The sequence below is a fragment of the Petromyzon marinus genome, chromosome 17, assembly GCF_048934315.1.
Source record: "Petromyzon marinus isolate PM22_M1 ecotype Great Lakes invasive population chromosome 17, UKy_Petmar_22M1.pri1.0, whole genome shotgun sequence".
Taxonomy (NCBI): domain Eukaryota; kingdom Metazoa; phylum Chordata; class Hyperoartia; order Petromyzontiformes; family Petromyzontidae; genus Petromyzon; species Petromyzon marinus.
In genome coordinates, this window is record NC_133683.1 from 12,128,541 (window position 1) to 12,145,059 (window position 16,519).

The window sequence follows — 16,519 nt, forward strand, 5'->3', positions numbered from 1 at the left end:
ACTGGAGGATTAATCGGTAGGCAGGTTTGAGCCCAGTGAGACTAAGTCACCTTTTTTTTTTAAAGGGAGACCTGTGTTTGTATGTATGTGTGTTGAAGCTCCGTGGGACGCGTAGCTTATCTGTTGGTCACTGGAGTTTGAAAGAAGGGTAGATAGAGCCCTTTGAGGCAGAGAGGAGTCCCTCTTTCAAGGGAGATGAACTTGTAAGTGGGAATAAAACGGTGATCTACTGTGTTATTCTAAAGATAACGAGGATTATTTGGCATGTTATGAAACGAACAGCCCTAGCGCTTCTCTCCTTAGCCTGTGTGGGTTCCCAATTGGGCCTTTTCCGCGTAAAGGTTTCGCTGCATGAGTTACTGCACAAAAAGCAGTTATAAAGAAATGAGTGTTCATACTCTTTGGTTCTTTCGGTAAAGTCACTTTACCGAAAGCACCAAATGCATAGGTCGAGTGGCTTCCTAATATCGGAAGAGCGTTCCAGACGGCCGCGGAAGCGGACCCGAGAGCGCGCGACGCTTTGACCGTCTTTGTTCGATGGTGAGCCAAAAGCCGCTGCTGCGAGGATGACCGGTGTAGTTGTTTACAGGAGCGGTGGCGCAGTGGTTCACGCACAGCGCTGCGAAACCGGCGACCCGAGCTCAATTCCCGCTCAGTGGCAGCGAATATTTAAACCTGCACTAGGCCTTTTCGAGGCCGACTGCTATAAACGAGTAGCTAGTTTTGTTTGCGACTGTGTAACACCTCGTTTGTCAGTTATGCAATGTCTCTTAAGGACCCTGCTGTGCTCGTGCTCTGCAATGTTGATGTTTTTGTCTTTGTTTTGCTGTTGCTGTGCTCACGCAGCACCACGGATTTCCCGTGTACAAGAGCCCGTGCAACTGGTTAAACGGGAACCATCATCCGTTGTAACAAATCAAAATGAACTGAGCTCGCGTGTTTCGTAAACATCAGCACCGGGGAGACAAAGGTGGCCGGGCGTGGTGCTTGCCACCGTGCTGGGCTTCATAGGTGGTCGCTTAACAGCGCTTGCCCCAACCGTCTGCTGAACGCTATCCAGCCAATCTTTGTGTTTGTGCTGCATTTCATGTCATTCGAGGCTTAAGAATTTTAATTTCAAGATTTTTAAGTAAAAGAAAACTGGTAAATGTTGAAGGTGGTCCGCGAGCTCAACGCACCGCGTTTACGAAAGCACTTTGAAAAGTCAGGTGACATTGCATCGTGATGAAGAGGTTGTTGATTACGAAACCGTGTGGCACTGCGCTGCCAACGCAGTTTGACGACAGAAATTCGTTGCGTTCGTTTTATACAACGAAGACCGTGGCGACGCCTACTTTCTCCAGCGCAGGTTTAGCGCGGGGCACACGTGGCGGCCAGCTTTGATCGATTCTCTTGCTCTCGTCACGAGGCCGAGTTCTGGTGGCGAGTGTGATGCACGCCAGGGAATCCCGTGGCCTCCACCGCTCGTGCCCTCTTGCCTGCTGCGGCCAGGCGCTGTGAGCGAACGCCGATTCCAGACCAGCGCAGCGCATCCCAGTAAACGTTTTGTTGACGTTGGTCCAACGTTGTTGTTGTTGTTTTTTTGGCGAGCCATAAAACAAAGACGGCTATTGCATCACGCTTTGAGGTGCGCTTCTGTGGCCGTCTGGAACGCTCTTCCTTCCGATATTAGAAAGCCACTGGAGCTATGCGCTTTTAAATCATCATTTCGATTGAGAACTCGTTTCTCTAGAACAGCTTTTTGTGTTTCGTTTGTTGTCCTTCCCCCGCACCTCTGATGAGCACGGTTGGCTACGTACGGTGTGAAAGAAGTTGAAGGGTTGTTGTGGTCGGCAGAATGCCTGGCCATCTTTGTCTTCCCCAGTGGTTATAGTGACACGTACAGCCCTCTATGAATCCACTGCTGGATGAAGGCCTCCCCCACGCAGTGTCGTTTGTCGTGCGGGTTTGATCCTACTTCACCGCGCTGGTCAGTGCGGGTTGAAGGTGGGGAGCATAGAATTACAGTAAAGCCGTGGGTTTGGCTGAACTTCTCAAAACGTAGCAGTCTGAAACATGATAGTCGCCCATCCGAGCATTATCCAGACTATAATCTGCTTAGCATTCGAGATCTGATGCGGTCGGACGCATTCCGATATGCAGTTAATAATTATTTAAGGCTGAGTTGACCTGGAAAAGGCCCAGTACAGGTTCAAATGCCACTTGCCATTGATGCTCTCCGTGGCTGGAAGTCGTACTCTGGTTGCCGGGTTTGTAGTGGGATGTTGTTAATGCACAAACCTCTCTCCACAACTACACAAACACAACAAAGAACCCCCACATAGCCTCAACAGACTGTTGGGGCAAGTACTGTTAGCGAGCACCTATGAAGGCCGGAACGGCACACGAGGGGATGAGAAGCCAGCGCCACGCCCGGCCGCCTTTGTCTCCCCATTGCTGATGTTCACACACCGCACCAGGTACTCATTTGAGGCTGAGTCGACTTAGGGGAGGCCCAGGACTGGTTCAGATAATCGTCACCGATGTTGGCCGTGAGCGGCAATCGAATTGGGGTCTCTGAATCAGAATCTGTATTTATACTGGAGGAATCCGATGAGCTATAAAGCTCTTCTTTTTTTACAGATGTCCAGTTGGGACGGGTCAAAACGTTACAATAACATAAACACCGGGTAGGAGTGCTAAGTATCGGAAAGGTAAACAAATCACTGAAAATATATCAATAAAACTAAGCAATGTTTTATCTTAGCAGGTAAAACCCTGCTGAGCTTATTACCGTATTTGCCAGAAGTCACCTGGCCACAAATGATGATAGCTCAACAACGTTTGCTTCATCACGTGGAAATGTATAGCAGCAAATGAATCGCATGAATCTATACGCATGCTTCTGCTGGTTTCGTAAGCGCAGCATGCTAACCGCTTCACTACCGCTCAGACACACACACACACACGTACAACCAAAACACACACAACAACAATGATAATTCTTTTTTTTTAAAAAAAAGGTCTCTCTTGACTATGCGTTCCAAACCCTGGGGGAGCAACTTCCTCGCTTTGTAACCCATTCGTCGGTTTGTGAGCACGCAACTCTCTGCCGAGACAAAATAACCTCGGTTGCCAATAGCCCCCCACGACCCTCTCAACCCCCCACGGAACCAGAACTAAAACGGGCCCACAATATAATTGTGTCGTTAAAGCCGCCACAGCCGGGAAGGTTTGTCGCATAAACAGAACGTGCCACTTCGTTACTAGTACAGCAACACCCGTGTGTTGGAGAGCAAAGCTTACAACATTTACAATCTGAACTCTTTGATTCTTTCGGTAAAGTCACGTAGGTATAAAATAAAATACGTGACTCTACCGAAAGATTCTAGATTTGAAGCTTTCGTGCCTGCAAGGATTCATACTCTTTGATATTTTTTTCGGTAAAGTCACGTAGGTAAAATAAAATGAAATTAGTTGTTTTCATTTATTTTATTTTACCCACGTGACTTTACCGAAAAAAACAAACAGTGTAGATTCCGGCAGTCACGAAAGCTTCAAATCAAGATTTACAATCCGAGTACGACGTTTCGCCAGTAATACCTGTCAACCCATACGGTTTACCCGTATTCTTGTACAGGGAAATTGAACCGGGAAATTGAGTTGACAGGACCATACGGCGTACAGCCGTTTCAATACGGGCAAAAATAGAAATTAATAAGGAACATAGTTTTTTTTCTAGATTTGAAGTGTTCGTGACTGCAATGATCCGTACTCTTTGGTTCTTTCGGTAAAGTCACGTAGGTAAAAATGAAAAATAAAGTTAATCAAATCACGACGTTTCGGAGGCAACACAAGCGTCCGTCATCAGGTGTAACAAAATGACTGACCAGTAATTTTGCTGTGCTAGTTACACCTGGTGACGGAAGCTTGTGTTGCCTCCGAAACGTCGTTATTTGATTAACATAGTTTTCGTTATTTGATTAACATAGTTTTTGTCTATTTTTTTGTGTTTCTCCCTTGTGATGGGACTTTGTAGGATGAACGTTGAGATTTCTAAGGGGCACGGGGTGACCAATAAGGTCTGAATTGTTCTGTAATAAGGTAAGGGCACTGATAAGGGGTTGACAGCTGTGATAAAAAAAATACAAATACAAAGATCCCCGTATAGCCTAAACAGACTGTAGGGGGCAAGTGCTGTTAGCGAGCACCTATGAAGGCCGGCACGGCACACGAGGGGGTGGGTGCACAGCACCACGCCCGGCCGCCTTTGTCTTCCCAGTACTGGTTTGAGGCCGAGTAGACCTGGGGGGGGGGGAGGCCCCAGGACCCGTTCAGACGATCGTACCCCTTGGTGTGACTTTCGGCAGCGCGGGCGCGCTAACCACTACGCCCACCGCCGATTTCTATTAGGTCCTGGGGGGAGGGGGGTCCAACGCTTCCGCGGATTTCTATTGTGTCCTGTGGTTAGGGGGGGGGGGTCTAACGCTTCCGCCGATTTCTATTGTGCCCTGTGGGGGGGGGGGGGGGGTGTCGAACGCTTCCACGATTTTTTGTATTTGTTTTGAGCGCCGTTATCGGGGCACCCTTCGTCACCTCGTTATATCGGCCACTCTGCCCCCCCCCCCGCACCGATGGCCCTTGTTGAAAGGGCGCGGCTGTTGTCATGGCTGCGGTCGTCGACAAAAGCGCCTTATCGCTCGCCCGCCCGAGCGACGTCCACAGCAAAGCCGGCGGCCACCGCTCGCTGCTGCCGTGCCGCGATTAGCGTCGGCAGCGGTGGGAGGTGGCGAAGTGAAATCCGCGGAAACTCCCCCCGCTCCCCGCTCTCCCCTCCCCCTCGCTACCCCCTCGCCCCCCCGCTCCCCCTTCCCCCGCTCCCCCCCCCGCCTCGCTCCCCCCCGCTCTCCCCTCCCCCTCGCTACCCCCTGCTCCCCCTCGCCCCCCCCTCCCCCTCGCTCCCCCCCTCCCCCTCGCTCCCCCCCGCTCCCCCCGCTCCCCCCTCCCCCCCGCTCCCCCCTCCCCCTCGCTCCCCCCTCCCCCTCGCTCCCCCCTCCCCCCTTAGCCGCCTCCTTCGCTATCCCCCCCACCCCATCCCCTTTGCCTCCGTCCCTTCCCGAAGCAAACGCAGGTGACCCCCTCCCATGTTATTTCTGCCACCCCCTCCCCTTCTGTAGAACTAACGCGGCAAATTGTAAAAATGGAATTTTAAAACCCCCTCCCATTAGGGGCCATCCATTTAGTCGGTACACAAACATCTACTTGACTCCCCCCCCCCACTCCCTGTACGCACGCGAACTTTTTACCCCCCCCCCCACCTGCGTACCTCAATATGGCTCCCCCCCCCCCCGAATCTTATAGAACGGCCCATATTTAATTCACGCAGAAACGATCAAGGATCAATAATATTAACTTGTTTAAGCAAACAGCCCACCGCCAAACAGTCCACCGCCGGACTATCTAACTCATTTGAAGGCCAATGTAGACAAATTATTATCGAGGCTTCACCCCCCCCCCCCCTGTTTCCTATCCATACATTGTCAGTAGACCCCCCCCATACGGAAGCGAACGCATTTGGATTACCCCCCCCCCGTCCCCCTCCATGCGTATTCAATGGATGGCCCCTTAGTTGATGACAATAATATCTCGTATTCTTGGTTCTTTCGGTAAAGTCACGTAGAAGGGAAATAATAAAGTGATACAAATTTAAAACAATACAATTCTCACGACGTTTCTATTGCAACACAAGCAATCATCATCATCATCAGGTGTGACTTTACCGAAAGAACCAAGAATATGAATCCCGGGCAGTCACGCGAAAGCTTTCAAACTAAATAATACCTCGGTCAACGAAGTGGATGCGTTCCTGGAGCAGCGTTTCCTACATTGGGACTTCGTACATTGAATCACTTGTCACGTTGGTTACTGTGAGATTGCGTTCTCAGGCTTCGTGACTTACCATGTAATACTACTCTAAGCACTTAATGACTTTGCAATTGCATAATGTAAACAAAGACAATTTATATTGAAAAAGCTGTATTTTATACTGCAAAGTATTAAAAAACTGACGTGAATAAAAGAAACAGTGAAGAAAAGTAAATGTTGTTCTTATTTATATATAGTACCGTATATCGACGAATGTATTCTTTATCAATATGAATGTCATTATTGATTATTTTACTTACTTTTTTGCTTTCTGTGTAAAATAACGATGCAAATATAATCCAACGTCCGTTATCTCGCACCTTTAGCACGGTTGGCTACGTTCAACATGCACGTACATTCATACCGAAACTTCGTTTATTGAATATACGCATATCGAGGTATTCCTGTATATTTAAGGAATTCAATTCGGGGGAGAATCTGAACTTTTATATTGAACAGAAGAATGAAACAATATCTCGAGTGAGCTATTGAGTGGTCTCATTCGTGATTATTGTGCTACGCCTAGATTGGCCTCCTGCCATAGAAATGTGGAATGCCCTTCACTCTTCCAGGACCAGCAATGTTGCTGAGCGCCAAGCATCGCTTGGAAAGGGACGTTACACAGATTTATGAATCTGCATGTCCATGATCATATTTGAAAGACAAACTACCCATCACTGCCCATCACTGCCCTAGTGTAAGGCATACTGTCAACCCATATGGTTTACCCCGTATTCTTGTACAGCGTTCACACGTTTTAATACGGGAGGGGGGGGGGGAGAATTGTCTATTTGCTTGTGTTTCTCCCTTGTGATTGGACCAATACGGTCTGAATTGGTCTGCAATAAGGTAGGGCACTTATAAGGGGTTGACAGGTATGGCAAGATCAACAAGATGTCATCGTGGGTGAGTGAGTGAATGAGTGGGTGAGTGAGCAAGTTAAAGTTTCACGTTGATCTTATTTAACCAGGTGAACCTTCAAGAGACCAGTATTGTCTCACTTACAAGAGTGACCTGGGGCATTCGTCTGCTTGTAGGGGGTGTAATTTTTTATTTGTATTATTTGGACCCTAACGCCGGCACACAACTGGCACGTAGTAGTAGTGGTATCATCGGTATTACACACCGCAGTATTAACCAGGGGCGGCCACCGGAATCGAACCGTGAGCCTCCGCAAACAAGCGGTGAACGCGCGAACGGCTGTGTCACCGCTGATGGCGCCGCACTTTGCCAGCGCTCCGTACCCTCCGCCAGATCTCCACAGCTAGCGCGCAATAATCACACGGCCTCCAAACTCTGCCCCAACAGTGTCTCACCGGACTTGTGGAGACCACTCTAATGCTGGTCTCGGCAAGGTGTATGTATGCACGGTGAACTTCTTTCACACCGTGCGTAGCCAACCGTGCTAATCTGAGGTGCGGGGGCTAGGATATGACGACGAAACAAAAAGCAGTTCTAAATAAATGCGCTTTCCATCTAGATTATTTAAAAGCGTATAGCTCCAGTGGTTTCCTAATATCGGAAGGAAGAGCATTCCAGACGGTCACAGAAGCGCATCTGAAAGTGCGCAATTCAGTGACCTTCTGTACGTGCCCTCCTGCATTCTGCACACTTGTCCCGACCCGCAAGCGCCGCCGTTTTTTTGCCAATCGTATCTACAACATCACACGTACAACGCTTACCTGGCCAAGTGTAGAGCACTCGATTTTTATTTATATATATTAGTTTTTCACTTGTTCATGCTTAGCGCGCAGCAGAGCGACGAGAAGCAGCTGTGCGAGTGCCACTCGGGGAAACACGAGGGCCCTCGCTCTGGAGAGCTCTCTGTTCTCCGCGCTGGGTTTGGCCGTAAACTTGACCCCGCCGCGACTTGTCACCGGAGTGATTTCTCACGTCGCCGGCCGAACCGCCGCTTCTGTCCGGTCGGCGCAGCTCGAAAACTATGTTCTTGGTTCTTACGGTAAAGTCACGTAGAAGGGAAACAATAAAATGATTAAAATATAAAACAATAAATGTCTCGCGACGTTTCGACTGCAACACAAGCAATCATCATCAGGTGTGAAAACCGCAGCATGAAAATAAAAAAAAATATTTTCATAATTAATTGTTTAAAATAATTTTCTTGCTGTGGTTTTCACACCTGATGATGATTGCTTGTATTGCAGTCGAAACATCGTGATAATTTTATTGTTTTTTATTTGCATTACTTTATTGTTTCCGTTCTACGTGACTTTACCGAAAGAACCAAGAATATGAATCCCTGCAGTCACGAAAGCTTTAAATCAAAGCTCGAATACTAATAATGATAATAACAGTTAATACACTTGGTGACCGTGCCATTCTCGTAGCCGCGAGGTTATATCACGAAGGCGCTGTATTTTTGCAGGCCATGTTGCCGTATGGCTTTTATCAATTTGTGGTCAAGCGCGTGTTTTCTCAAATTTTCATATTTTTGGACTGTGACACTCACGCACGTGGCCTACCCTTTAATAACGGCCACTTGAGGCAGACGGCTCGTGGCCTTTCTCGTTTTATTCACCCGCAGTATTGACCGCGACGGCCGCCGAGCTCGAAGCACAAACCCCTACAACGAACGAGCGGCAAATCGCGCTACCGCTCGGCTGTGTCAAACTTCCAAATCGGACCGCGTCGTCGTCGTCATGTGTCAGCGGCTTCCCGCGGTTCGCTGGGTTCCTAGCGATGAGGCTCGCTCTCGGGCTGTCGTCACTGACCTCTTCACCTCCGTGAGCCGGAGGGGGGGGGGGGGGGCTGGGGAGGGGGGTAAATACTACGGCTCAGGGAGCCCTTGGCACGAGCGAGTCCTCCGGAGGCTCGAGGGTTTGGACGAGCGGAGAGAGCTGGCAAGCCCGGGCTTGCGCAGGCCGTGCCAGCGAGCGTGTCGGGGCACGGCGTCCGCTTGTGTGCACAGCACCGGTCCCTCTCTGGGCAAACACCATGGGTGGGTTGACGAGCGCGCGCCTGTCAGCGGCGGCGCTGCGACTTGGTGTGTTTTGTACGGTCGGCAAATGTTTTAGTTTTTGGGGGGGGGGAGGAGGGGAAACGCAAGGTGGGATTTGCGTGGAATGCGCGTGCCGTCAACGTGCGTGCCTTCCGACTGTGACAGGTTGCCGAAGAGGGCTGCGAATGCGGCGTCGCTGCGGTACGGCGACGCCGCGTTGCATCGGACAGAGTGAGGTCCACGACAACCGTATCGTCTCGCTTTAATAAATGCCGTTCTATGTTCGTTATTTGTCGCTCGTTATATTTGTCTTACGGATTTTATCCCTCGTCCCGTGGATAAACTGCCCTCACCCCCCCCCCCCGCCCCCCGCGATACAAATGTGGAATTTACACCACTAACTCAGAACCAGCGCTGATCAGGTGAGTGGCACTTCGGTAGCCATCCGAGGAGGAAGACTTTGACTTTTGCATGTTCTATTTCTGGCGGGAGGGGCAGGGGAAGGGGAGGGCTGGGGGGGGGGAGGATGCGGCGACCGTAATCATTGAAGAATATTTCAAGGACAGTGCATATCATTATCAGAGTTGTCTCTTTTGTGTTTGCATTTTGACTGCTTGTGTTGTGGTTATTGCAAACATGATCCCTTGTATAAAGGTGTCAGTTTTGGTGCCAGATAAAAGGGTAAAAACCTATTACTATATCTTGCTACTGGCAAGGGAGGTCTCATAATGTAAATGCTTATCCCGAGCTCTCAATGCTCTGATAGTGCGCTGTTTTTGAGTTATATGCCTTTTGGCGTCATCTGGTCCAACACCAGTGGAGACTAGGCTCTAAGAAAAGCCGTCTCTGGTGTGGACCAATCAATTTCAAGGACAGTGCATATCATTATCAGAGTTGTCTCTTTTTTGTTTGCATTTTGACTGCTTGTGTTGTGGTTATTGCAAACATGATGCCTTGTATAAAGGTGTCAGTTTTGGTGCCAGATAAAAGGGTAAAAACCTATTACTACTGATTGAGGAATAATTTCTTGTTTTAACATTGTGGTGAATGTAGCGGTCTCTCCTGGCTGGAAGGGGCAATGTGAACCTGTGACATACATGAACACTGCGACTCACAGTCTGGCGGGCAGGGTGCCACGGTGGTAGACCTTGTGCCTCTCACAGGGTTTGATTCCCTCCTCCTGCACATTACTGCGGTGGAGTTTGCATTTTTACGCGCCCTCTTAGGCATGGGTTTCCTCCCATAGATGAAAATACAACAACAATGTGCAATGTCACCGGATTTGGTCAAACATCCCAATGCCACAAAATCACCAGCAAATTACCCAATTGGGATAACATGTCACCCCCTTTCTGCAAAAAAAAACATCTCTCCCTCCTGCAAAAACACATTGCTCACGACTGCAAAAGCTTGGCAGGACCCTCCTGAAAAATAGTCTTGAGACTCAGTGATGCTTTTCTGGATAAACGAGCGTAATAATAATCATTATTTTTTTTTTTAAAAATCGATTTTGCACGTGTAATTTTCAGTACATTGGTTGGACATAATTTCCGATCAGCACGTCTGGCTACGTATGGTACGAAAGAAGTTCAACATACATAGATGGCGACGGCTTGGGAGGCCTTCAGCTTAAGAATAATTATTTATCAATGAGCCCATATTTCATCTCTGCACCCCTAATGACTGCGTTAGCATCGTGATGAATAACAAGTTCAGCTGCTCAGGTTCAAGTTGCTTGAGAGGCGGTGGCTGCCGCTGGGCTCCCGGTGACTCGGAGGTTTAAGCCCAGGTGTTTGTTGTTTACAGGCGTAGACTTCCAGCAGAGACTTCCGGCAACGAGCAAGGCCCGGACCGGAGCCGGAATCCATATCGAACGGCCGCACAGGATCGCTCGCGCACGGATCGTAGTCTCTCCCGGGAGCAGGTATTGTCGCTGTAATGTGAGCCGGTGGGGTCATGTTTGTTTTGCGTGTCCCTTCATCCGTCGTTGGTGCTTATTATTAAATCTTTCTCGGTTGTCTTCAGACTCAAACATTATTTGGCGATGCTGCTGCTGCATTGGCAGTGGCGCACAGACAACAACAAACTCTATAAACTATTTTAACTAAACTATGTTTTATTTGACCAGGTAAGACCCCCAACTGAGCTGTAGAGCTAATTTTCAGAAGCGACTTTTGCCGCACACGATAGCTCAACGAAGTGGCTTATGTCGTGCGGAAATCTGTCGCAGCCAAATACTCTAAAACGCCACGTTGTTTCTAAATGTGGAGGGAAAAAGCTGGAGGACCCGGAAAAAAATCCACACGACTACTGGGAGAGAGAGGGACATGCAAACTCCAAATATACAGCAGGCGTTAGGGCTGGGATTGAAACCCTGTTTGTCAATAACACCGCCACAATCGAAAAATAAAATAAATCCATAATAGGCGATGTCCCAGGTAATGGACAAACCCTCATTCATCATGGCATATTCCCAAACATTAGAACTCCTTGAACACTTTTCTTGACTGAACATATAACATACATTTAAAAACATATATATAGGACGACGTATTATGATGCGGACAAAAATAAATTTTCAGCAAACACACAACCGTAATGTGATCAGTAATCATCTTTCCGATATTAGGAAGCCACTGGAGCTATGTACTTTACATCAAGATTGAAAAATAATTTCTCGAGAACTGTTTTCTCTGTTTCGTTTGTTTGTCCTTACCCCTGCTACCTCCGATTAGCACATTGTGCTACATACGGTGCGAAATAAGTTCAACATCATACATACGTAACCGCGACTCATATCATCCTTCTCGGGTAGTTAAAGCCGGCGTGCCATGCCGCCCGCATGCAGCAGCAGCAGCAGCAGCAGGAGACGTCGGGTTCGGCGGCAGGGCTGGCGGAGGGGTTGGTGGGCGCGGTGGGGATGGAGGAGGAGGAAGAGGTGGCGGCCCTGCGCGCGTACGAGCAGGAGGTGGCTCGCCAGCGGCGGCTGCTGGAGCGCCTGCGCCGCGAGAGCGAGGAGGCCGGACGCCGCGCCGCACGCCAGCTCCGCATCGACGAGGAGCTGCTCCACACGCAGCTGCGCGAGAGTGAGCGGCACGCACACACGCACACACACACACACGCACACACACACACACGCACACACGCACACACACACGCACACACGCACGCACGCACGCACGCGCGCGCGGCCGCGATGATCGTGACAGTGGCGGCGACAATGGTCAGGATCAGAATCTGAAATCTTTATTTAGACTGGAGGAATCCGATGAGCTATAAAGCTCATTTGTCACGGATGTCCAGTCGGGGCGGGTCAGCAAGTTACACTCAGGATGCACCTGATCTCATCATCAATTGGAAGCTAAGCAGGAATTTAAACCTGGAGAGGGTGACCAGCGCTCCAGTGGGACTGCGTTGTGAGAAGCGGAGGCCAGTGATCTGAACGCCATTATTGTGCCGTATTTGTTTGCTCTCACATCCACGCTCCCTGCCTTAAGCAACCCACGTGGCGCCGGCGGAATCCTCGTCCAGCAGTCAGACTCGCATGTACAGTGTTGATGGCAGTGGTGATGATCACGGTTATGACAACAAAAATAACGATTGATCCGTTGCTCCCCCTAGGCCAGCGCTGCATGGAGGATGAGTCGCATCACCTGCAGCAGCTTGGGTCGCCGGACCGGCGCGAGTCGGCCATCCAGACGGAGCCGCTCACCGACCCGGCCGAGGCCTCCGTGCGGGCCGGGGCGGGCACGGGCGGCCACGGGCGACGCGTGGCGACGACGGCGGGAGCGGCGGCGACGACGGGAGCGTGCGGCGTCACGGCCGCGTGGACCGGGCCAGCGCCGTACGGGGGGCAGCGGCTCGCAGAGGGCGGCGACGAATCGACAGAGGTCACTGCCGGCACGCACGCACGCAAGTGCACGGCTCGGCCTTGCCAGATTTTTTTAATCAAAATTTTCTGACGTGGGCGCGAACAGCCCAGTCGGTGTGCAGTTGTATCGATTTGTCCGGTCGAATTCAAAGGAAGTGAAAGAACTGTAAAGGCGAGCGTTCTTGTACGTTGCCAGCAACGGGGGGCAAAGGAGCAGGGCGATGCGTTTCGGCCGTTTAGCCAATTTGCCAATCCGGCTCTCATAGAGTGTCCCCCATGTTCCGATGTGTGTGCCGTCGCTCAAGCTATAATTTCTCGTGTGTTTTTTTCTCTGCCATTTTACGCTTCACTCCGGTCATCCTACGCAGCAGCGGCTTTTGGCTCGGCCATCAAACAAAGACGGTCGCCGCATCGCGCATTTTCAGATGCACTTCTGCGGCCGTCTGGAACGCTCTTCCTTCCGATATTAGGAAATGCACTTTTTAATTATCCAGATTGAGCTGCTTTTTGTATTTAGTTTGTTGTCCTTCCCTGCAAATCCGATTAACACGATTGGCTTCGTACGGTGCGAAAGAAGTTCAACTTACATACAGCAGAGAATTCACTTATTCCTTTCATCATGATCATTAACCACTGTAGTCTACGCTCCTTTAAAGGAGGGAACAGAACAACTACAGGAACTCTCTCTATCCTGAAGCCCTCTCGCAGTGGCAAATCGGACCACGGCATTCGATGTTAGCGCCTGATCATCATTGCTGCCATACGCAATAATGGAACGGAATCATAATACAAGGGAGCAAAACGTTTATAAATCATTGAGAAATCGAATTCTTCATGAAGAGCGGTCGAATTGAATGGGGTAAGCCTGGTGGAGTGGGGTGGGCGGGATCAGTGGGGGGAGATCGGGGTGTGGTCAGTGGAGGGTGCAGACGCTGCCTCTTAACATCTCACCCAGCGCACTCCCACCGGAGTCATGCGCTGGATTAAAAACTAATTTCTTAAAAATGCTTTTTGTGTTTATTTTGTTGTCCTTCCCCTGCTCCTCCGATTAACACGGTTGGGTTTCGTACGGTGCGAAAGAAGTTCAACATACATAAATACATCATGTAACAGCCCTGTGCCAATCTGCTTCTGGATGAAGTGTTCGCAATGCCGCGCGAGTCGGAGGGGTTGGTTGATCGTTCTTCTTCCATCGCCGTTGGTCAGCGTGGGTCGATGAAGAGGGGAAGCAGTTCATGTAGCGCTCGATTGGTTAGCCGGCCGTAGCGGCATTGCCGCTCCACCTTCATGGGCATATTCGGTAAATGCGTTTTTAATAATAATGATCATGATACCTGAAGGACACATTTGTTCTCATGTCGTGTAATTTCATTAAATATTCTTGAACTAGCCTTTTGCCCATCCAAGGACGGGTGTATCGCAGTAAATCTGAAACTTGCAAAGCGAAAATCAGACCGCGACGTGATATATTAATTGCATCCATTCGTGTGCAATTTGTAAGGGCGCGGTGACACAGACCTATCTCATTTTAAGGTTATAATCCCTCGTTCATCATGACGTCCTTTTTACTTCGATGTCTCAACAACAGCGTTACGGAGATCACGTGACGTGATGAGGGTTCTGCCTTTGCAGTGAGGGTTGTAAGTTGAGGCCGAGGAGGGGGGAGGAGGCGCCTCGCCCCCCCATGTGGAGTGACGTCAGCCGCTTATTATTATGAATGGGGGGGGTGTTTATTTGGAGGACGTCACCTTATAATTATTATTAATGAGGGGGGCTGTTCGATGTGGAGTGACGTCACCTGCTCATGAATATTAATTAGGGGGGGGGTGGTCGATGCAGAGTGACGTCACGAGCATTAAAGACAGACATTCCTGGGTGATTATAGTAGGTTTGTTTCCACTGTTTCCACGCGCAGCATACAACGGCTGGTCAGGGCGAGACGGACAATGCTTGCACCGACTTCGGCTCAGCCACGACGGAGATTCCTGACGAGGACACCGACACCGCGATGGCGACAAACGCGGCCGACCGCTCTCGAGCTTGCGGCGACAGCGTCGCCCCTCCAGCCCTTGGAGGCGGTGTCGTGGCGGCGGCGGCAGCGGCGGCCGCTCGGCCTTTGGCTTCGTTCCATGGAGAATGCCGGATGGTTCGCGAGGGGACCGCGCGCGACGAGCGAGAAGCAGCGACCGGTCGCGGCGGCGGCGGCATCGCGGCGACGGCCGAGCGGGCCGTTGGGCTGGCGGACAGCGATGAGGCGCGCGAGCCGGATCTGATGGCGCGGGTGGACGGGGAGGCCCGGCCTGCCGCCGTCTGTGCCACTGTCAGCGCCCGCACGTCGCCGCTAGCGCCGCCGGACAAGGAGCGGCAGAGGATGGTGCACCTGGAGCTGCTGCAGCTCGACTCGGCGCAGTGCGTCAAGAGGACCATTGCTCACAGGTGCTGGGGTCGAGTGACCGTGGAGCGTCATCGCACTCAAAACAAAACCGAAGGTGGCTCGAAACGCCTCCGTCGTCCGTGTCGAACGAGCGATGGGGTCGGCCGTTCGTCGCCGTCGGCAGTCCTGAATTCGTAGGATAACCACTTGTTCACTTACCAACTTGTTGAGCTTAGAGTATTTGGCTGCTATAAATTTCCACGTGATAAACCACTTCGTTGAGCTATCATTTATGGCCAGGTTGCTTATGAAAAAGAGCTATGCAACTCAGCGGGGCCTTACCTGGTAAAATAAAATTGTTTTAGTTTTTACAGAGTGGTACTAATTTAAATGAGCCTGGAGAGAGGATTGGCTGAGTTATTCGAAGTGCCAACCAACCATGTAAAAATAGTATTTAGTTTATAAAATATAACAAAAATAAAGTTGAAATTCTGGGTTTGAATGTGGGCAGCTCCTTGTGTGTGGGGAGTTTATGGTCTCAGCCTGGTCACCGATGACTGCACAAAAAAACATCATATTAATTTAGTTCTGCATATAATTTGGCTAAATTCGAGCTTCGTCCTTGCCATGCGACAACAACATACCTCAAAGGAGAGTGTAAGGGAATATAAGCGGCCCCACCTCTCCAAAGGAGCAAAAGGTCACGTGAAGGATTTTTTTAAAGTCCCGTGCAAAATATCTTTCGCTGGTGACTGGCGTTTTAGAATCTACCGCCGTCATTCAGCTCCGCGCTTTCCGCGTATAAACACGACGAATCGTCGTTGACGTCCTCCACATTTGCCGCACAGACGGGTGCAGTACCGGCTGGACCGCCTGGCCGAGCGCCAGCACATCCTGGAGGAGGAGAAGAAGCTGCGGCGGCTGGAGGCGGCGGGGCGGCTCGCGCGCAACCGCTTGGCCCGCGCCGCCCGCAGAGGCTCCCCATGCCGCCCCTCGGGGCCCGCTGGTGCCTCCAAGGGCACGCGGGGTGCTGGCCGCGCGGCCGAAGTGACAGCCCGGCTGTATCCGCACAACTCGCCGCTGCACAGGTATGGAGAAAGGGCGGGTGGGCGCCTGCACTCGTCTGTAAAAACAAAAATGATGGTGCGCCCTTGACAATGACGGTATTAAAAGGGGTACACCACAGTTTTATCGATGGGCAGGTCACGTGTGCTGGGGTAAAGTGGTGGTGAGTACTGTCTCTTTCAAGTCGCCTGGTCAACATGTAAAAGGAGGCTGAATTCCCTCTAGAGAGGCTCGCTTGAGCTCCCTCTGGGAGACCCTTGCGCCAGCAGTGGCTTGGGGAAGCAATCGCAGGGCTGTACCTTTACTGTTGCTGTTTTTTCGTTTGGCTTAAGGAGTGCATGAGTTG

The 16,519-nt window shown here is 50.6% G+C and overlaps 1 protein-coding gene across 4 annotated transcripts in view; it reads left to right on the plus strand.

Annotated features, from left to right (window-relative positions):
* The window catches only part of LOC116943328 (uncharacterized), a 158,806-nt gene that overhangs the window by 107,242 nt on the left and 35,045 nt on the right, over positions 1–16,519 (plus strand). For 2 of the 4 annotated variants that reach the window (XM_032956122.2, XM_032956125.2), the window contains 5 exons: positions 10,670–10,787; positions 11,679–11,949; positions 12,485–12,753; positions 14,650–15,170; positions 15,957–16,196. In XM_032956122.2, the coding sequence (XP_032812013.2) occupies positions 10,670–10,787; positions 11,679–11,949; positions 12,485–12,753; positions 14,650–15,170; positions 15,957–16,196 (1,419 nt within the window). The remainder of the gene's footprint in view (positions 1–10,669; positions 10,788–11,678; positions 11,950–12,484; positions 12,754–14,649; positions 15,171–15,956; positions 16,197–16,519) is intronic. The other 2 variants (XM_076067630.1, XM_032956123.2) reach the window with 2 other exon arrangements.